The sequence below is a fragment of the Thalassophryne amazonica genome, chromosome 12, assembly GCF_902500255.1.
Source record: "Thalassophryne amazonica chromosome 12, fThaAma1.1, whole genome shotgun sequence".
Taxonomy (NCBI): Eukaryota; Metazoa; Chordata; class Actinopteri; order Batrachoidiformes; family Batrachoididae; genus Thalassophryne; species Thalassophryne amazonica.
Window position 1 is genome coordinate 36,618,134 of NC_047114.1, and position 23,295 is coordinate 36,641,428.

General features: G+C 39.6%; 1 protein-coding gene across 1 annotated transcript in view; it reads left to right on the forward strand.

Annotated features, from left to right (window-relative positions):
• The first annotated feature begins 2,448 nt into the window (after positions 1–2,448).
• Positions 2,449–23,295, forward strand: part of serbp1b (SERPINE1 mRNA binding protein 1b) — a 39,654-nt gene continuing 18,807 nt past the window's right edge. Inside the window, exons 1-2 of the mRNA XM_034183351.1 lie at positions 2,449–2,824; positions 3,495–3,675. Of these exons, the coding sequence (XP_034039242.1) occupies positions 2,569–2,824; positions 3,495–3,675 (437 nt within the window). The 5' untranslated portion in view covers positions 2,449–2,568. The remainder of the gene's footprint in view (positions 2,825–3,494; positions 3,676–23,295) is intronic.

Sequence of the window (23,295 nt, forward strand, 5' to 3'; positions counted from 1 at the left end):
ATATATTATGTGTTTATTATTTGTCAGTGGGTGTACAGTGTATATATTGTGTTTATTATTCATCAGTGGGTGTACAGTATATATATATATATATATATATATATATATATATATATATATATATATATATATTATGTGTTTATTATTCGTCAGTGGGTGTACAGTGTATATATTATGTGTTTATTATTCGTCAGTGGGTGTACAGTATATATATTGTGTTTTTTATTCATCAGTGGGTGTATAGAATATATATATTATGTGTTTATTATTTGTCAGTGGGTGTACAGTGTATATATTGTGTTTATTATTTGTCAGTGGGTGTACACTGTATATATTATGTGTTTATTATTCATCAGTGGGCGTACAGTGTATATATTATGTGTTTATTATTCATCAGTGGGAGCACAGTGTATATATTATGTGTTTATTATTTATCAGTGGGCGTACAGTGTATATATTTGTTTATTATTCGTCAGTGAGTGTACAGTATATATATATATATATATATATATATATATATATATATATATATATATATATATATATATATATATATATATATATATATATATATATATATATATATATATATATATATATATATATATATATTATGTGTTTAGTATATATTATGTGTTTATTATTCATCAGTGGGTGTACAGTGTATATATTATGTGTTTATTATTCATCAGTGGGCGGGCAGTGTATATATTATGTATTTATTATTCATCAGTGGGCGTACAGTGCATATATTATGTGTTTATTATTCATCAGTGGGTGCACAGTGTATATATTATGTGTTTATTATTCGTCAGTGGGTGTACAGTGTATATATTATGTGTTTATTATTCGTCAGTGGGTGTACAGTGTATATATTGTGTTTTTTATTCGTCAGTGGGTGTATAGAATATATATATTATGTGTTTATTATTCGTCAGTGGGTGTACAGTGTATATATTGTGTTTATTATTCATCAGTGGGTGTACACTGTATATATTATGTGTTTATTATTCATCAGTGGGCTTACAGTGTATATATTATGTGTTTATTATTCATCAGTGGGCGCACAGTGTATATATTATGTGTTTATTATTCATCAGTGGACGTACAGTGTATATATTATGTGTTTATTATTCATCAGTGGGCGGGCAGTGTATATATTATGTGTTTATTATTCATCAGTGGGCGTACAGTGCATATATTATGTGTTTATTATTCGTCAGTGGGCGCACAGTGTATATATTATGTGTTTATTATTCGTCAGTGGATGTACAGTGTATATATTATGTGTTTATTATTCGTCAGTGGGTGTACAGTGTATATATTATGTGTTTAATATTCGTCAGTGGGTGTACAGTGTATATATTATGTGTTTATTATTCGTCAGTGGATGTACAGTGTATATATTATGTGTTTAATATTCGTCAGTGGGTGTACAGTGTATATATATTATGTGTTTATTATTCATCAGTGGGTGTACAGTGTATATATTATGTGTTTATTATTCGTCAGTGGGTGTACAGTGTATATATTATGTGTTTAATATTTGTCAGTGGGTGTACAGTGTATATATATTATGTGTTTATTATTCGTCAGTGGGTGTACAGTGTATATATATTATGTGTTTATTATTCGTCAGTGGGTGTACAGTGTATATATTATGTGTTTATTATTCGTCAGTGGGTGTACAGTGTATATATATTATGTGTTTGTTATTCGTCAGTGGGTGTACAGTGTATATATTATGTGTTTATTATTCGTCAGTGGGTGTACAGTGTATATATATTATGTGTTTATTATTCGTCAGTGGGTGTACAGTGTATATATTATGTGTTTAATATTCATCAGTGGGTGTACAGTGTATATATATTATGTGTTTATTATTCGTCAGTGGGTGTACAGTGTATATATATTATGTGTTTATTATTCGTCAGTGGGTGTACAGTGTATATATTATGTGTTTATTATTCGTCAGTGGGTGTACAGTGTATATATATTATGTGTTTAATATTCGTCAGTGGGTGTACAGTGTATATATATTATGTGTTTAATATTCGTCAGTGGGTGTACAGTGTATATATTATGTGTTTAATATTCGTCAGTGGGTGTACAGTGTATATATTATGTGTTTAATATTCGTCAGTGGGTGTACAGTGTATATATTATGTGTTTATTATTCGTCAGTGGGTGTACAGTGTATATATATTATGTGTTTAATATTCGTCAGTGGGTGTACAGTGTATATATATTATGTGTTTAATATTCGTCAGTGGGTGTACAGTGTATATATATTATGTGTTTAATATTCGTCAGTGGGTGTACAGTGTATATATATTATGTGTTTATTATTCGTCAGTGGGTGTACAGTGTATATATATTCTGTGTTTATTATTCGTCAGTGGGCGTGTAGATTATCCGGGTGCGCTCGTGCGCTTAGCGGTGTCCCGGATGGTGTTCGCACCGGAAGAGAAGGGGCAGCTCTCCCAGCCATCTTGTGGCAGCATCCAGCGATTTGTTCGCATCAAGCCTCGTAGAATCGGAGGTGAATCCCGTTGAAGGGGCGCCATCATGCCCGGACACCTGCAAGACGGCTTCGGCTGTGTCGTAACCAATCGGTTCGACCAGTTATTGGACGATGAGTCCGATCCGTTTGAGATCCTGAAAGCAGCCGAAAACAAGAAGAAGGAGGCGGCCGCTGCTGGTTCCACCAAGACCGCGGCTCAAGCCGCCAGGCAACCCAGGAAGGAGTCACAGAAGGACAGAAAGAACCCGCTTCTGGACAAGAAAGAGGAGACCCAACCTCCAGTTCCCTTGAAGAAAGAAGGTGAATTCTGCGGACAGTCTCTTCCGTGCATGTTTATTTTCGTCGTTTTCGTTTGAACTGTCATGTGCAGGTCTTGCTAGCTCAGCGGCTAGTTTAGCATCGTGCTGGGTCAAAAACATGGAGCCTGTCCGCTCTTCTGAGGACAAACACACACAAATATCCCGCACACAGTGATTAGCTCGGCGATGATGTCGCTCAGCAGCAGTGTGTGTTTGTGACTATCTTCTTCTCCAGCGAGGGGTCCTGCTTGTTAAATGCTTCTTGCACTCGTCGCGCTCCTGAGCTGCAGCAGCAGCAGGCGCTGCGAAACAAATGCGCAACTTCACCACTTGACTTGCATTGCAGAAAGTCAGCAGACTCCTTGTTTTGGCGGTTATACTCCATTTAGATGATCTTGAAATTATTTCAGTATACACACACACCAAGTGGACTTTAATAAAATAGAAGCCTTCTTTGTTGCGGTGAATCTGGAGGTGCTGCCTGCTTTGTTGTTGTGAGCTGCTGATCATGATCTTAAATACTTTCTGTACTTGACAGCCTGTTTTTGCATGCCTGTGGTGTAATACATCTGTTCGGTCTTGATATTTGACGTCCAACAACGAAATGATCTCACTAGCAGAACTTATTCTCCTGTCAATGTGTGACACAATGCTTTGTCTGTGATGGGCAGGTATCAGGCGGGTGGGTCGAAGGCCAGACCAGCAGGGCCAGCCTGGTTCCCAGCATCAGGGTGGTCAGGGTGAGGGCCGACCTGGAGACAAGAGGCCGGACAGAAGACCACCTCGAGAGCGTCGTTTTGAGAAGCCCGCTGAGGACAAACCTGAGGGAGGTGGCGACTTCTCCATTGAAAAGTAGGATGGAGTCTATATTTAAGCAATAGTGATAAACCCCAAGACTGTTTCAGATTTTGTTTCTTAACATATTGATATAATCTTAATCCACTTAACCACCATAGATCTCTGGAGTGATTATGTCACAACCCCTTGACAACTACTTGGCAGGTTTACACACGTTTGCAAAATAGGGGACAAATAAATGCCATCACATAAGTTTCATTAGGGTCCTGATTTCTGATGAGCCAAAATTGCTACAAACCTGATCACGTGGAAAGATCTAAATATTTTCCAGGTGAACTAGGAGGAATTACGTGAGCTAGCATGAAAGAAGTTAAAATGTGATAAGTGCTGCTGTTCCCATTTTATTATGCCGCTGCAGGCACTATAGTTCTACCCGCCCACCTATTTGTTGCTTTGAGTTAGTGAAAGCTAAATACAGAGACTGATACTAGAACTGCATGAGTATTGTTGCTGTTGACCTGGATCTGACTGTGGCACATCGTATCATTCGTCACAGTGCTATGATTACTGTCATACAAGATGAGTGAGTAAACCAGTCAGGTGGTGAAACTGCCCACAGGCAGAGCTCCCAGTCAGTACTCACTATATTGTAGTTTTTAATTTCACAGTATAAGGCTGCAGCTATAGGTTATTCTGGCAATTAATAGAGTAATCAAATAAAAAGTACTTTTGCATTTTTAAACATCAGCAGTACAGGGCTCTCCCTAAGCAATGGTTGCGCTACCACGCAGATTGTCAAATTTAGTGTATCCCTTTCTGTTTTCCTGGGTAATTACTTATTTTTTCATGTCTTTACAAGTTTTGGGGGGGGTGATGGTCTAGTGGTTAAGGTGTTGGGCTTGAGACCAGAAGATCCTGGGTTCAAATCCCCGCCTGACTGGAAAATCACTAAGGGCCCTTGGGCAAGGTCTTTAATCCCCTATTGCTCCCGGTGTGTAGTGAGCGCCTTGTATGGCAGCACCCTGACATCGAGGTGAATGTGAGGCATTATTGTAAAGCGCTTTGAGCTTCTGATGCAGATGGAAAAGCGCTATATAAATGCAGTCCATTTACCATTTTGGATCTTTCCTGGTGTCAGGAGCTCAGCACTCTGACACCGGACCCTAAGCACAGGCGGTCGGTGTAAACCTCAGTTAGGCTGCATGTGAACGTGAGCACAGCCTGTGAAAAACTGGTCTCTGGAGGGGTGCGACGATTTCCCCAAACTGACTCCAACAACTGACCCAAACTGACTGCCAACAATTTACCCAAACTGACTCCAGTAATTTACCCAGACTAACCCAAACTGGCTCCAAATGACTAAATGAAGTACTTTATTTTCATAAAGGTGCTCTGTTCTCAAAACAGTACATGAAGGGCTCTCTCCCTTCCTCCCTCCCTCTGTCTCGCTGTCTTTAGCATGCCATAACAACAAACAAGGGGTGTTTAAGTACATTTGTGAGTACTGGCAGTTTTTTGGGGGGGGCATACAACGGACTCTAAACTTTAAGATCTGTTGTTACAAACCCTGACGAGGCAGCAGTGTGTCCCCCTCTACGTCTGCAAAGGCGAGTGCCATTTGCTTTTCATGTACCATTTTGAGAACGGAGCGTAGACGGCTTAAGCTTAGACGGCTTATGCACATGCTCTAGTCTTTTTCTTACAGCGCCACACAGGCCTGGAATATGTACTACAGCGTTAAACGGAGCTTTGAGGCACAGAATTTGCCTTGAACATTTTTTGTAATTGAATTATTTGAGTTACTCTATGAATCGTTTCAGCCCCTTTACAGTATGAGAATCCATTTTTAAAGTCCAGAAGCTTATTTAATTCAGATTCAAAAGTGTGATGTACAGTTTTTGTAAACATGCTATCATGTACAGTCTCGAGAAGTGTATTATTTAACCAATACTCATGCACTAGTGTTACAAAAAGCAAACAAAAATGATGATATATTGTAATATCAAATTGCAATACTTGCAGAATCACATTCCTTAGGTTTTGAAATTTTGAAGGTTTTGAAGTATGAAATTAGTCCACACATTGTGCTCTGATTCCTCTTCAAAATACAAAATGGCCATTTTGAAAACATAATGTAGAACCAGTGCAAGCATTGTATTGCTGTTTTTATTTATTAATATTCTGACAGTGTCATGGTATAATATTGTTGGGGTTTGTTTGTTTGTTTGTTGCAAGACTGGGACTTGCAATTATTCTATTGTCAATGTCAATGGTACATAGGATATTAATTCAGTCATGTAGTTTCTTCCTGCTTCACTTCCTTCTGTGCATAAATGCAAAGTTTTGCTCAGACTATATGTGTGTGTGTGTGTATATATATATATATATATATATATATATATATGTGTGTGTGTGTGTGTGTGGTCTATTAGATAATAAACCGACCCTTTTTATTTATTTATTTTTTTAACTATATGGATTTGAATGACGTGCGATTACACCAATCATGCTTGAACCCTCGTGCGCATGTGAGTTTTTTCACGCGTGTCGGTGACGTCATTTCCCTGTGGGCAGGCCTTGAGTGAGATGTGGTCCCGCCCGCTCGGCTGAATTCCTTTGTTTCACACGCTGCTCGAGACGGCGCGCGTTGCTTTATCAACATTTTTTCTGGGCCTGTGAGGAATATCCGAGTGGACACTATTCGAGAAATTAAGATGGTTTTCGGTGAAAAGTTTAATGGCTGATGAGAGATTATGGGGTGTTTCTGTCGGTGTAAGGACTTCCCACGCAGCGGGACGTCGTGCAGCGCTTCCAGGCGCCGTCGTCGGCCTGTTTCGACCTGAAAACATCCCAATTTAAGGCTTGATTCACCCAGGATGTCGTGAGAGAACAGAGAAGATTCAGAAGAGGCCGGCATGAGGACTTTGTGCAGACATTCCACTGTTTAAGGACATTTTTTAATGAAAGACGTGCGTGCAAATTCGCCGAGTCGTTTCCGTGACAAATCTGTGTGCCCGCGACAGGAAAAACACCTCCGTGTTGAAAACCATTTGTAAAATTCAGGCGGCTTTTGATGGCTTTCAACAAGTAAGTTACTGAGAAATTGTTTAACAGCTTGGGCATGTTCCAACTTGCCCGTTAAGGTTTCAGAAGCCATAACTGTTGGCGGAGGTTAGCCTGTAAGTTCGCCGTCGTGCTGATAATTATTCAAGTACATTTGTTGAATGAAGCTGCTGTAAATTAAGAAATTCATCAAATGTAAATGAAGAAATTCATCAAAATATCGACGCATATTGCGAAGGTGTTTTGCTTCTTTCATCATCCATCCACCTCAAGATCCAAGCGCTGTTTTCTAAGGGAGGCGGAAAGAATTGTACGTGACACCGGACCTTTAGCCGCATATGGTACGGGTATGGACATACCGTATTTTCCGGACTATAAGTCGCACCAGCCACTTTATCCATTATAAAGAAAAATAAACCATAAATAAGTCGCACCGGAGTATAAGTCGCACCAGCCACTTTATCCATTATAAAGAAAAATAAACCATAAATAAGGTCCACTGGACTATAAGTCCCATGGACATACAGGTACGAGGGCTGTCCGTAAAGTATAGGTCCTTTTTATTTTTTTCAAAAACTATATGGATTTCATTCATATGTTTTTACGTCAGACATGCTTGAACCCTCGTGCGCATGCGTGAGTTTTTCCATGCCTGTCGGTGACGTCATTCGCCTGTGAGCACTCCTTGTGGGAGGAGTCGTCCAGCCCCTCGTCGGAATTCCTTTGTCTGAGAAGTTGCTGAGAGACTGGCGCTTTGTTTGATCAAAATTTTTTCTAAACCTGTGAGACACATCGAAGTGGACATGGTTCGAAAAATTAAGCTGGTTTTCAGTGAAAATTTTAACAGCTGATGAGAGATTTTGAGGTGATTCTGTCGCTTTAAGGACTTCTCACGGTGCGAGACGTCGCTCAGCACTCTCAGGCAGCGTCATCAGCCTGTTTCAAGCTTAAAACCTCCACATTTCAGGCTCTATTGATCCAGGACGTCGTGAGAGAACAGAGAAGTTTCAGAAGAAGTCGGTTTCAGCATTTTATCCGGATATTCCACTGTTAAAGGAGATTTTTTTAATTAAAGACGTGCGGACGGGTCCGCGCGTCGGGACGCAGCTGACGCGGTGCGGCGGCACAGGAAAAACACCTCCGTGTTGATAACCATTTGTAAAATCCAGGCGGCTTTTGATGGCTTTCAGTGGAGTGAGTATATGAGAAATTGTTTATCAGCTGGACATGTTCCAACTTGTCCTCAAGGCTTCCAACAGAGGTGTTTTTCCTGTGGCGGAGCGTCGCGGTGGCTGTGAGCCGACGCTGCAATCCGCCCGCACGTCTTTCATTAAAAAAATCTCCTTTAACAGTGGAATATCCGGATAAAATGCTGAAACCGACTTCTTCTGAAACTTCTCTGTTCTCTCACGACGTCCTGGATCAACAGAGCCTGAAATGTGGAGGTTTTAAGCTTGAAACAGGCTGATGACGCTGCCTGAGAGCGCAGCGCGACGTCTCGCACCGTGAAAAGTCCTTAAAGCGACAGAATCACCTCAAAATCTCTCATCAGCTGTTAAAATTTTCACTGAAGACCAGCTTAATTTTTCGAACCATGTCCACTTCGATGTGTCTCACAGGTTTAGAAAAAATTTTGATCAAACAAAGCGCCAGTCTCTCAGCAACTTCTCAGACAAAGGAATTCCGACGAGGGGCTGGACGACTCCTCCCACAAGGAGTGCTCACAGGCGAATGACGTCACCGACAGGCGTGGAAAAACTCACGCATGCGCACGAGGGTTCAAGCATGTCTGACGTAAAAACATATGAATGAAATCCATATAGTTTTTGAAAAAAATAAAAAGGACCTATACTTTACGGACAGACCTCGTATGTTAACATGAAAAGTTCAGATGATAATATTGTGACGGCTACCGTTTTCGGATGCATATTTCACCAGTCGCAACTTGTAATCTGCAGAGTATGATTTTCTTTTTGGTGGCATTTTTTCGGGCCTTCTCCGTTGTCTTGTTATGTTATCAGTAACGTTAACATTTTTATTTTTCTATGGTAGTCAGAAGTCGCAGGAACAGTCACACAAGCCTCGAGTGCCCTTTCGTGAGCTGCATTTTACCTACAGATATGTTTGTATTTTGCGGACCACATTGCGAGCCGAACCATGCAGCGCCTACCTGCGCAGCTCACCACCCAGCGGTGTCGATCCAGCTCCTTCCAAGTGCAGACGCTAATCCTCCGCCGTCGCTCAGTGCTCCCATGCAGCTGTCAGCGTCAACTCTGCTCACACTGATATCCAAGGGTTGAAGCTGTCTTGTTAGCCGTCCCGGAATAAACACCATGTTCGTCTGCTTCAAACGCTTTTCACAATCATCGACGCCAGCTCCTTCCAAGTGCACACGCTAATCCTCCGCCGTCGCTCACCCAATGCTCCCACGCAGCTCTCAGCGTCAACTTAAACACTCTGCTCACATTGATATCCAAGGGTTGAAGCTGTTCTGTTCGCCATGCCGGAATAACAGCAAGCACCGTGTTCGTCAGCTTCACACGCTGTGGGTGAGGTGAGGAATACGCGTCCAACGTTCTGTTCTCTGATTGGTTATCGCGACCAGCGTGAACTATAGGATGGCCGTCATACTACAGTGCCCATGATGCATTGCATTTCCTTTTCCGGTGGCCATTTTAAAACATAGATCGACTCTGTCACGTAAAATTGTTTTGTTGCAGTAAATTAATTGAGATCCTACCGGTATATTTTTCATTTATAAGTCGCACCGGAGTATAGGTCGCACCCCCGGCCAAAACATGTAAAAAAGTGCGACTTATAGTCCGGAAAATACGGTATTTGCGCATTCTGATCGGTCGGTAAGACATGCCGAGCGTCCTTAAAGGGGTCCTTAAAGCTGTACTAACAGACCTTATTCTCTGTGAAGCCCGTAAAATTTTCACCGAAAGCCAGATAAATTTTTCGAATGGTTTCCAGGTGCCAGTCTCTAATAGCTTCTGAAAAAATTCTGATGGAAAAAAAGTCCTTTTCATTCCGCCATTTCCAGACAATGAAAATCCGACGAGGGGCCGGGACCACTCCTTCCCAAGGCGTGCTCACAGGCGAATGACATCACCGACAGGCGTGGAAAAACTCACGCATGCGCACGAGGGTTCAAGCATGTCTGACATAAAAACATATGAATGAAATACATATATATTTTTGAAAAAAATAAAAAGGACCGTTACTTTATTGACAGACCTCATAAGTTACTTTGTGTATCATGTCATACCTCTCATTATACTAATATTATAACAATATAGCATTTACACTGTAATCTCACAAAGACAAGTCAGCAAAATTATTGACTTCATCCCCCAGGGGCCACACCTAAGTTAACCCCCCCGGCCAAAGATGTGAAATAGTGTGACAGATAGGAACAAAGGAGCTTCAAGTAAACTCCCAAAGTAAAACTACAATCTTAGCTTTTACAGTCAGTACACATACATTACAGTATGTGTGCATGCTAGTGTAGAATCAGTAAAATGTGAGTTTCACATAGTCTGTTCACATAACAAATGCATAGACGCACATGTTCATATTGTTTACACTGCTGAGCAGAGGAAAACTGCATATTCTCCAATAGAAAAAAAAATACACTCAGAGCAACATAATGCGCTGCTGTTTATCACAATTAACTACAGATATAATAGTTTTACTGCACTTCTTATTACCTACAATAATTTGGATACTCATTCCTCAACTGGATCCAAAGGCACGAGATAGTCCAGCTCCTCGTTGGTGTAAAAACTCTCCTCACCCGATGAGCGAGACTCGACATCACTGTCGCCAAAAATCTGCTGCAAAGCTTCCTGGGCGGTGAAAGTTTTCTTTGCTATTCTTGCTTCTTCCCAGAAAAAGTGTATCAGATGGTTGTGTGCATGTCTGTGCGTAACGGTACTGGGGCGCATGGGGATGCTTCCTTATTTTATCATAGCAACCGAGTCCAGAGCTGTTTCTGGTTTGTGACGTCATTACCGTCATCGTACTGTGTTTGTGCCGTGCTGTAGTATATCTATTGTTTGTGCAGCGCACGTGCATAATTGCGCACGATATACTTTGATATAGGCTTGTTATTTTCATGATTTGATCGCATTTATAGCCGTAAAAAGTGTCAGCAGAGTGACTACAAGCATACAGTCGAAGCAGATCATTCTCTTGTTGACAAACAACCTTTGTCATGAGTATTTTGTGCTCTGATTGGAGAACCACGCGTCACATGCGTAAGGCGCACGCTGCCATTGGACAGGCATTTTCAGAGCTTTAGAAACACAGGTTGGGGAGGGCCAAACTGAAAACCGGAGACGTGCTGAAAGCTTGAAATCTCAACTTTATTCAGCAAAAAAAAAAGTAAGTTGATAGCTTCTACAGATCAAAAGATACATGCGAAAATGTAAAGCAAACTCTGAGGTCGTATACGACCTCGTCGACCTCTGACAATTAACAAACATTAAACGATCAGTTAATAGAAAGAGATAGAAAATAAAATAAATTTTACAAAAGTAAAGAGATTCTTTAACATTAATTCTCTTTAAAAAAAATCCCTTAGAGTGTGACAGTTTTGGACAAGTTAATTTTTTTCTGGCAAAAATATGAAGGTTGAATAAAATTGAACAGGCTTCATGCTGGAACTGTTGTGCTGCTCTTTGCTTGTGGAAAGGTTTGTTATAAGCTGTTTACTAGGAATGTATTTTTTATAATATTTCATACATTTCTTTTATTTGAGAACATTTTATTTAACTAATTACCAGGCAGCACTTTACAATTATTTTATTTTCCTGTTTGTATAATGTGACAATAAATTGTTGGTTTAAACAAAAAGCAAATTTAGGTTTTGCATTTTGTTCCCATACTGTACCGAAAATTAATATATATATATATATATATATAATGTTGTGTGAAAGTGTAGTGACACGGACCCACAACAGGGGGCGTAAATGAACGGTCAATGGAAATAAAGAGTAACACTTTTAATGTTGTGAAATGTGCACAACGGATACAGATACAATTCAATACTACAGTCAGTTTGTATAGTTGGTGTCGTGTGGGCAGGCTCGAGGATAGGAGACGCCTGTCCAGATAAGAGTCGGGACCCACACGATTTCCACCGCCAACGGATCTGGAACACACCGGAGCCGCCAAGTCCCGAGTCACCAGGTGGCCACCGTCTCCAGCTGTCAGATCGGGTAAATATCACAGTCGTGCAGATCCTGATTTCACTTAACAGCTGAGGAGTGGAAACGCCAACTCCTCCTGACCAGCTGCAAGTGTACTGAAACGTCTGCAAACTCAGAATATAAAGTACAGCTTTTCGAGCTTAGCAGCAAAGTACATTGCAACAATGAGCTTAGCTGAAACAGACAAAGACGGCTGAGAGTTTACCTGAGTACCTCAGAAGATTTCTCGGCAGGGGTGTGGTGTCTTCTCCAGGCTTTTATGGATGGCTAGATGAGATGATGGACAGCTGTCAGGGTCCCTGGCGGCGAACTGCGCCCTCTGGTGCCTAAAGCCCGTCTACAGGCAGAGCGCCCTCTGGTGTAGGCCAGCAGTACCTCCTCTTCGGGCGGCCCACACAACACATATATATATATATATATATATATATATATATATATATATATATATATATATCTAGATCTGGCGATACCGATCAAGTACATATTTGGATCATGCCCAAAATAAGAATATAGGTCTAATGTATAGGACTATTTTTGCATTAAAACTTAATGATGAAAACAAAAAACATGCATTCAGATAAAGACACTAGAATATACTGCCAACTTTTGTTTTATTACACTGACTTTGTTCTACCAGCAAGCTTTTTTTTTTCTTCCATGTTTCATGTTGCTCAGGTTACAGTCTACAGAGAATACGCTGAGAATGTAAACTACAGCCCCCATTCTATGGGGTTAAAATTGTCTCATTAATATTTGTAAATGCACACAGGGTGATCTACAAATAATAATTGATTTACAAATGTGTTCAGATATCCACAAATACAAATTTCATATTTGTAACTTGTAAATTGGTCTTTGCAAATATAAAACTGAATTTGGGAAAAAAAGAAATTACATTTGTAAAACTGGAAATTGTATTTGTGAATTGAGTTTCAACATTTGTGGATCACCAATTATATGCATTCATCGCTTTCCTCTGTGACGTAATTTTGAGACATTCTTTTCGCGAAATCCACAGATCCACAAACAAATGCCTACTGATTCATAAATACACACTCACACCCACTGGATATCCACTAGATGGCAGTGTGGTTCCATTCATTACACAGCAGTCTATTTAGATCTCTCAGAGCCATTTGACTCATTTTGACTTCTGATATGAGCTGGGCGGACATGGACTACATTAGATGATGGCGACTGCTCTCCTTGTCCTTCCAGCTCTTTCAACAAATGCAATAACGAACAAAGCACAAGGCCACAAAAAAGTCACAGTATCACCGTTATAAATTGAAAGAGATATACAAGAAAAATCAAAAAGAAGGCGTCAGCGTGTTTTTTTTTTTTTAGTCTTTAGAAAAAAAGTTCAAAGACCAAAATGGAGGTGGTTTTGTCTCACTCCAGTAGCAAATCCATCGTGACGCGCGAAGCCTCCGCTCGGCTTTCCATGACAAAATCTCTTGTTAAAAGTGAAATCTGCCGGAAAATGGTAGATGTCCAGCTCTTGTGATAACCAGAGAAATGGCACACGATGGTCACGGATCCAGACAGCCATCCGTTTAGAAATGAAATGGTCGTTCAGCCTGTCGATGGCGGCTTCGGAGTGCGGCGCACCACCAGCCACTGGGGGCCGTCCTTAAAGCGACAGTAACACTCCTTATTCTCTACCAAGCCTGTAACATTTTCACCGAAAGCCAGATAAATTTTTCTAATGGTTTCCAGCTGCCAGTCTCTAACAGTTTCTGAAAAAATTCTGATGGGAAAAAAAGCCCAAATCATTCTGCCATTTCCTGACAATGAAACAATGACGAGGGGGCTGGACCACTCCTCACTCAAAGCCTGCTCACAGGTGAATGACGCAACCGACAGGCGTGGAAAAACTCACGCATGCGCACGAGGGTTCAAGCTTGTCTAATGCAATCACACGTGATTCAAATCCATATGGTTTTTGAAAAAAATAATAAGGTCGGATACTTTTCTAATATACCTCGTGTGTGTGTGTGTGTGTGTGTGTGTGTATATATATATATATATATATATATATATATATATATATATATATATATATATATATATATATAATACTGCTCAAAAAAATAAAGGAACACGTAATCGAGTCAGTTAACCTCCTGGGTTATTGATCTGGTCAGTTGAGTAGCACAGGAGGATGTTAATCAGTTTCAGCCTTGGTGTTACTGAAATGAACAGGTGCACTAGAACAGCAGCAGTGACCTTTGAAAGAAATACTGCTGCACTCATGTGAGGCACAAACAACACTAATGCTTTTTAATTTTTTTTTCCCAAAATACACCTAAAATCACTTTGAGGACAGCATAACATAAAATGTGCTTATAAAAACTTCTTACCCCTCAATCAGGTTGTGTTTTCCACATAAATACACAAATTCTTGATTGTTGCTGCTCACAGACTGCAAACCAGGGGTGAATACAGATGGAAAGAGGGTGTTGTGGAGAGTGTGTGCCCTCCACAACACCCCTTCATTTAAGGTCCACTTTGGAAGACATTTTTCAGTCTACAACCCCAAATCCAATGAAGTTGTGACATTGTGTAAAATGTCAATAAAACAGAATACAATGATTTGCAAATCCTCTTCAACCTATATTCAATTGAATACACCACAAAACAAGATATTTAATGTTCAAACTGATAAACTTTGTTTTTGAAATGGATGCCTGCAACACATTTCCATAAAGCTGGGACAGTGGTATGTTTCATTTCAGATGAGCTCGGGCGCAGAGAAGGCGGTGGTGTTTCTGGATGTTCTTGATGTATGGCTTTCGCTTTGCATGGTAGAGTTTTAACTTGCACTTGTAGATGTAGTGATGAACAAATTGGAATTTGAAGCACACGGAGTGAGTTGCTGTGCTCTATTTGTTGTGGAAAGCTGACAAACGTCACCAGCAGTGCCGTCCCTGGGTTCACAACATCCTCATGAGACTTTCCCAATTCAGGGAGTTTAATTATTTGCTGCAGGAGCTGCAGCAAATAACTGGAGCTGCAGGAGCTCCAGTTTGAGGACCTCCTGTCCCCTTCACGCGCGCACATGTAAACAAAGAAAAGGGGGAAAAAAAACTGGCTGCCGCTGTTGTTCCTCGCTCTCTCTCCCATCAAACTCTGTCATCATTGTGTTATAAACCAGTCACCATTTGTTTTATTATACATCTGTGTAGTTAATAAAAATTATCTTCACGGTCGATTAGTTTGCATGCACACGTGGAAAAAAAAAAAACTGGCTTGTTGACGGACGTTTGGCAGCAATTACAGCCTAAAGTCTTCTTTAATATGATGCCACAAGCTTGGTGCACCTATCGTTGGGCAGTTTTGTCCATTCCTCTTTGCAGCACCTCTCAAGCTCCATCAGGTTGGAAGGGGACTTTCGGTGCACAGCCATTTTCAGATCTTGCCAGAGATGTTGACTCAGATTCAGGTCTGGGCTCTGGCTGGGCCACTCGAGCAATTACAGAGTTGTCCTGAAGCTACTCCTTTGATATCTTGGCTGTGTGCTTAGGGATATTATCCTTGAAAGATGAACCGTTGCCCCAGTCTGAGGTCAGGAGTGCTTTGAAGCAGGTTTTCATCCAGGATGTCTCTATACATTGCTGCATTCATCCTTCCCTCAATTCTGACTAGTCTCCCAGTTCCTGCCACTGAAAACGTCCCCCGAGCATGATGCTGACACCACCATGCTTCACTGTAGGGATGGTGCCTGGTTTCCTCCATGACGCCTGGCATTCATGCCAAAGAGTTCAAGCTTTGTCTCATCAGACCAGAGAATTTTGTTTCTTGTGGTCTGAGAGTCCTTCAGGTGCCTTGTAGCAAACTCCAGGCAGGCTGCCATGTGCTTTTACTAACACAGGCCTGATTGGTGGATTGCTGCAGAGATGGTTGTCTTTCTAGAAAGTTCTCCTCTCTCCACAGAGGAATGCTGGAACTCTGAGAAGAGTAACCACCGGGTTCTTGGTGACTTCCCTGAATAAGGCCTATCTCCCCCGATGGCTCAGTTTAGACGGGCAGCCAGCTCTAGGAAGAGTCCTGAAGGATCTGAACTTCTTCCATTTACGGATCATGGAGGCCACTGTGCTCATTGGGATCTACAAAGCAGCACAAATGTTTCTGTACCCTTCCCCAAATGTTTGCCTTGAACCATTCCTGTTTCGGATGTCTACAGATAATTCTTTTGACTTCATGCTTGGTTTCTGCATGTGATTTCTTAGTTTATATATATATATATAAAATAAGTTTGCAAAAATCACAAAAACTTTTTCCACGTTGTTATTATAGGGTATTGTGTGTCGAATTTTGGGGATGAACTTTTGTTTCATTGCGTTGAACCCAAGATAGTACATGGTCATGTTGACAGCTTAAGGTGCAGTGACATGTGCATGACTTTGATTCACGCACTTGCATGACCTGTGTCATGCAGGAGAGTAAACTCGTCTTTAATGGGTGCAGAAGAGAATTTTGAAATGTTCAAAAAAATCCTTCACGCATAAATGTGCTATGTGGCGCGATCTGCTCACCAACACGACGTACAGCTTGTCAAGTGGAGTAAAAAAGTGAACAGAGTGAATGGTCCTTTGAATGATTATAACGAGATGTTAAGTCTATCATAAATATACTTTCACAGCTGCAGACAAGAAGGAAAGAAAATGCAACTGTTTTACCAAGCCATGACAATGTAAACATGACAAATAATTACCTTTTTTGACAGCTTCAAATGCTTTCTCCAGCTGGCACTGCTGGAGTGGTCCTCTGTGATTCAGGAAGCGATTAGAGCAGTTTTCAACAGACAACTTGCAGAGAAAATGATTAATCCGCTTCAAAATAATTATTTTATATACGCAGCATCCAGCATAGAATGCATGGCAGTTGGTGCAGCAAAGCACAGCATCCAGCTGGGAACACAGCGGGTGGGATCATCATGATGATGTGCGTGCAAGTGCATGAATCAAAGTCATGCACGTGTCGGTGTACCTTTAGTTTCATTTGTTAATACATATCCAGTCTTTTTTTTTTTTTTATAAGGCCTGCAACTCATTCCAAAGAAAGAAGGTGGGATGCTTCTCACAACATTTTAAAGATGTTTTTGCATTGAGGATACCAAACAGTAAAAATTTCGGGTGTTACTTTGCACCATTCTTCTTGCAAACACATCTTCAGGTGTGGAGTAATAAAGGATTATTAACTGAGCACAAGGTCTGTACGGGAAAATATCAGACTGAGGTGTAAGTATCCAGCATGCAAAAAACACAGAGGTCTGATATTCCCGTACAGACTGAGCAAACAAGGTTAATAATTTGTTTAAGGGTCATTGACAAATTAGGCTTCAAAAAAGGTATTTTTATAAAGTATTTTCAATATAGATGTAAAACATATTTTTGGGTCCAGAAAAATGTGTTTTAACAAATCTCATTTATTGAATAACATTTTTAACTGTTTTAACTCATTTTGAAACAGTATTTTGAACTGCATGACAAAAAAATCCAAATATTTATAAAAATCTGTATACATTCCTAATCTTTATTTTAAGATTAAATCTTTTGCAACTATTCCTTAGCATGTCTACACAAGGTAACAGGTTATTATTTTATCATTGTGTTCTTTTTTCCCAATAATTTACGATTTTAGCATTCTGTATGTCAGGTTTTGAGCCAAGTTTAGCATTCTGTATGTCAGGTTTTGAGCCAAGTTAACATTCAGTTTTGCCTTTAAAGACAGAAAAATAAAAACACAAATACGCAAATCCAGATATTTAGTATAATAACTACATTCATCACATTAAAAAACCATTTAGTCACTTTAACATATAATTGTTTTTGTTTAAATTGGTTGCACCACCTGACAAATATTGTTGTACCACCTGACATTTGTTATAATATGAAAAATGCTGAACAAAAAATCATTTATAATAGTAACATATGTTCTAGTCATATGTCTCTATTTAAGTGTTCTTAAATAGAGATATTTGATGCACAGTTAATTGCATTCTCACACTGTTGGGAGAGTTAGGTTCAACATTGTTCTTGTTGGGAGAGTTAGGTTCAAGTTCTTCTGAGGGTTCATTTGACTTGGGTGTAAAATTCAATATTTCCTCAATGGTTCTTTTTCTGTCCCGGTGCCTTTTTTGATCTTCCCTCCACTGTTGCCTATTTTTTTCTGTTCTTGCTTAGAGAGTTGGCCGATAGGGGGCTTCACAATTTTCCCTTCTCTCTTCCTCTGATAGCTATAAAACACAAGACCTAATAAGCTGACAAATTTCCATTTAAGAATGTGGAAGTTGTAATATAATAATAAATGTAAAATGGACTATGTATAGATGCATTACCTCTCTTTTCTTTTTGCAAGATATGCTTCCCTTGCAGCCGGATCATTATTAATACGCGCCGTGTCATGCCGACTTTTCTTTACTTGATAGTGGCATCTAAAATGTACAAATTATAATTTGAAATGTTTTAAAGTGTATAATATCTTTAAATTTAAAACTACAAAATATTTTATGGTTTCATGGATAATCTTAGAGCTTTGAATAGCATTATATAGTAACATTCCTTACAGTTGTGCCACCTGACTAGCTGGTTGCACCACCTGACTATTGCAGCTAATTTCAAATAAGCAGGCTTCTGTTTGGATGCTAGCATTAGCTTCTACCAATAGCATGAAGTTCAAACGGACCACTTTTTTAAAAATTAAGAGTTTTATGATAAAATATAATTTCATGAGTTTTACATTGGTTGTACCACCTGACATGAAAAGTGTACCAGCATACGTATGAGTTGAAAGTAGTTATTTTTATTACTATTTGACAGAGATCTACAAAAATTTTAGCTTAGTCCAAACAGTCACTTAGGGTCCTCTGGCTGATGGAATATCGTCTTTACAGCTGTTGTCTCTTCATTTCAAAATAAAAGTCATACGTTTATGGTTGCGCCACCCTGATATTTAGGAAATGTAAATTGTTGGACAAAAGTTTTAAAGATTTTTTACAGCTTTAAAAACAAATGATATTAGAAATAAAAACATAATCAAAAAGATTTTAAACACAAAACAATGCCATAGTGTTTCATTTTGACTTTATCATTGTCAAAATAACATTTTTATTAGTTTCTTAGTCTGCTCTCTTGTTCGAACAGTTGCAACAGCTGACATCTTGGAGGTTTGAGAGGCCAAAACATAGAAGAATATTACTATTTGAACTTAATGAAAAACTAATTAAAATAAATTGTTTTTATAGATTAAAGTGATAGATGTTATAAATAGATTTATTTATTCATTTTTTAAATAATGGACGTGGACACAAAATATGCATGTCATGTCATTGACCCTTATATGAAAGTTGCTGACGGCTCGTAGTCAGACCTGTTTGCATTCTTCACCTCCATGAAGAACTTGCTAACAGTCAATCTGGTTTTTTTTTTTTGTTTTGTTTTTTGTTTTTTCTGATACTGATTAAATATTTATGGTGTATGTTCATATCTGACTTGGTTTTTCTAATCGTCTTTTTAGCTTTCTGGTTTGTAACGAATGTGATACGCGACCCGGACCTATTGTCATGGTCACCGGTCTGATATGGGAAAATATCAGACCGGAAATCAGCCAATCAGAGCGTGCGTAGCGTTGCAGTCATATAATAATACGGTACCTTTGGAGTTTCTTCCCCCTCCTAATTTCAAAATTCTCTGCACAATCTCTGTTGAGGACAGTTCAGAGCTGCGTGAAGATCAGTCCAGTAACTGTATAAACATCTTCTGAAGCCATGTGTTTGTAATATGCAGAATGTGGTTTTGCATTGTCTTTTTGAAAAATGCATGGACTTCCCTGGAAAAGATGTCATTGAAGGCAGCATATGTTGCTTTGATATCTCAGTGTACTTGTCCACATTAATTCTGTATGACAGAAGTGTATATTACCTTTGCCATGGGCCCTGACATAACCCCATACCATGCAGGGTTCTCAGCAGGATTTTTTCTCAGCATAATGGGTTGGAAAAATCACCTTAAAAATATAGGATTATAATATTTACAGAGGAATCATTCAAATGGTGGTACAAGCATCAAATTTGGCACAAATACTCCTTAGTCTTTTGAAAAAGCAGACTACCCACTTGATTTTTCAATAGGCAGCCAAGTAGGGGTTAAGAATTACAAGGGTCAAAATTTACAAATGCTCCAATCATATTGAAAAATATACCATATTATGCATCTGATCATAAAGATTCCAAGAAGTCATGGGGTAAAAACAGCAAAAACAATGACAAAGGTCAGTTTCGGTTTGTACGGGAGTCAAAAATGAAAGTTACTCTAATTTTTGTAAAAAAATTATACCAATTATTGATTGAGTGAATAGGGTTTTAAAAAGGGATACTTTGCACCATGTGTCGTACTTAGTTATGTTACAGGGTAACGTGTCATATGCCATAGAATCCAATGGACGTCTGCATTGTTTGACCTTTACTTTGGACAGTAAACATTCAACACGGTCAAAACTATTTCATTCATTAATCCTATTGGTCAACCACCCAACCAGTAATTTGCATCACTTTTTACCAAAATTGGAGCAACTTTAATTAATAATAATAATTTAAAAAAAAAACTCACCCCTGTACAGTTGTCAAGGAGGGGGAAACTATCTATAGAGACCAAAACCGTTTTTTTTTTTTTTTGTTTTTTGTACCATGCTGTGAATGTGTATTTCTGCTCTAAAGTTTTAACATGAACGTGAATGGGAACCTGCTTGCTTTTGCAACCAGTCAAGAAAACAATAAAGTTTCAAGTGGCATTTGTGAATTTAACTCCACATTGACATACTTGACAAAGCTTTCGCAAATGAATTCTTTGCCCATGTGGTTATGACAGCTATTGATGAATGACTGTTGTTGCAGTGCCATTTGAGGGATCTTAGATCATAAGTGCTCAGCTTTGGCTTGCGTCCTTGCCATTTATGCACTGAAATTCCTTCGGGTTCCTCAAATCATTTGGTGATCTTACGGACTGCCGAATGAGAAATATGAAAATCAGTCCCATCCAATCTTTCTTTGAGGAACATTGTTTTTAAACATTTCAATAATTTTCTCAATCCTTTGCCCATTTTTGTGACTCAGCCTTTTGTGGATACTGCTTTTGTACCAAATAATGATTACAATCACCTGTTTGAAATAACATAACATACTATCCCATAACATACTATCCCAAAATAATCCCCATCCCAACTTTCTTTGGAATGTGTTAGAGGCCTAAAATGCAGGAGTGTATGTGTAGTAACAAATGAAATCAAGTTGACCACACAAAGCATGAAATATCTTGGGTTTAGTACTGTGAGCAAAAAACTAAATGCAACACAGGGCTCGCAAAATCACTAGCCCGACGTCCCGGGGCTATGTACTTTTTCACTCGGGCTACTAAAATTTTACACCCCCTGCCCGATGGGCTACCTAAAAATATACCCGATATCTTGGCTGGCTGAGGATGAGAGGAGACGGTGCCGTCCTTCTGTGTGTTACGTGCGCAGCCAGACACCCGCTCGCTCTATTCAGAATTGAAGCATCGCAAACACTCGCCAATATAGACGTCTTTTGATGGTAGGTTAATAAAGTAAAAAAAAAAAAAAAAAACGCACATGTGCGAAACAGTTGTATTTATTTATTTAATTCATTTATTCTTTTTTTTAACAGATGGATTTACGTTGATATTTTAGTTCTGTGCAGCCAAAAAACACAGGTCAGAATGAAAAGGAGGCAGAGAAAGAGGGACAGTCCAGCACAGATGAGCAGGCAACCACACAGGACCAGGCCAGTTCAGCGTCAGAGCAGCCAGCCTCCACAGGAACAGAGCGACAAGCCAGCCCAAAAAAGAGTTCTGAAAAATCAGACTATGAAGCAAAAAGAAAGAGCATATTTGTGGTTTCATGGACTAAGGAATTCCCTTGGCTGGAATATGATAAGGTGAACAAAACAATGTTCTGTCAAGTGTGTCGTCAATTCCCTACAATTTCTGACTCCAACAATGCTTTTGTACTTGATACTAGTAATTTAAGGAAAGACCCCATCAGAACCCATGACAACTCACATACATAAGAAGTGCATTAGTGCCCAGTCTGCAGCTTTATTCCCAGAAGAGACACCAATTGCAAAAACCATACAACACATGAACAAAGCACAGCAGGATATAATGACGACTTTTTAGAACAGCATTTTATGTTGCAAAAAGTGAATTGCCAATGGAAAAATTTGGCAGTCTTTGCAAACTTCAAAAAGCAAATGGCATAGATGTAGGTTCTACTTACCACAGTGACCATGCCTGCAGAGATTTTACGTATTAGGGCTATAGCAGAAACCTCTAGAGACCAGATTCAAAAAGATATCAAAGACAGCAGGTTTTTGACTGTGCTCGCAGATGGGAGCACAGATGCTGGGGTTATTGAACAGCAGCTGGTTCATGTTAGATATGTAAAGGGAAATGGTGACATATCTACCTACATGGTGAAATGCCAATCAGTCAGAAGCTCAAATGCTGCAGGGGTTCTAGAAGCCATTGATGAAGCTGTGGACCATGTAGGCATCAGGGCAGACATTTGGGGAAAAAAAAAAAGTGGTCTGTGCTAATTTTGATGGTGCCGCTGTAATGATTGGAGACAAAACTGGAGTAGCTGGGCAGCTCAAAGAAAGGGCACCTCACATCATTACTATACATTGTGTGGCACATAAATTAGAGCTGGCAGTGCTGGGCTGGATGCGAGTACCTAGCAGAATTTGAAGACACACTCAAAAGCATCTTTAAGATGTATTATTATTCGCCAAAAAATATAAGGGAACTGACTGAAATAAGTGAAATACTCAATGAAAAACTGGCACATTTTAGTGGCCTAAAAAGCACCCGGTGGCTGCCAAGCAGGCTGAGATGTCTAAAGGCTGTGGAAAAAACTACACTCAAACAGTTACCCATTTGGAAAACATGTCAGGAGGAAGTGGTGTTACACCAGAAGAAGATGCTGCAAAAGCAAAGGGCATTGTGCAGGAGATGAAAAGTGAGAGATTTGTTAGATTTCTGCATTTTATGTTAGATTACAGCACAATCCTTTCCAAATGCAGCATGACAAACTGAGCATTATGGGAACAAATCAGTTAGTCGAGAGCACAACATCACGCCTAATCAGCCTTAAAACCAAGCCAGGTGAATTTCAAAAATCCCTGGACACCAAACTCACAGTAAATGATGATGAGAGTATTTCTTACAGTGGAACAAAACTCACAAAAAGCCAGCGACCTGTTGGGGGCGATGTGAAGACAAGGACAAAAGTGCCATTAGTACACTGTTCCTGAAGATTATTGACAACACAGTTAAGTACATGGACAACAGATTTAAAAAGTGCCATTAGTACACTG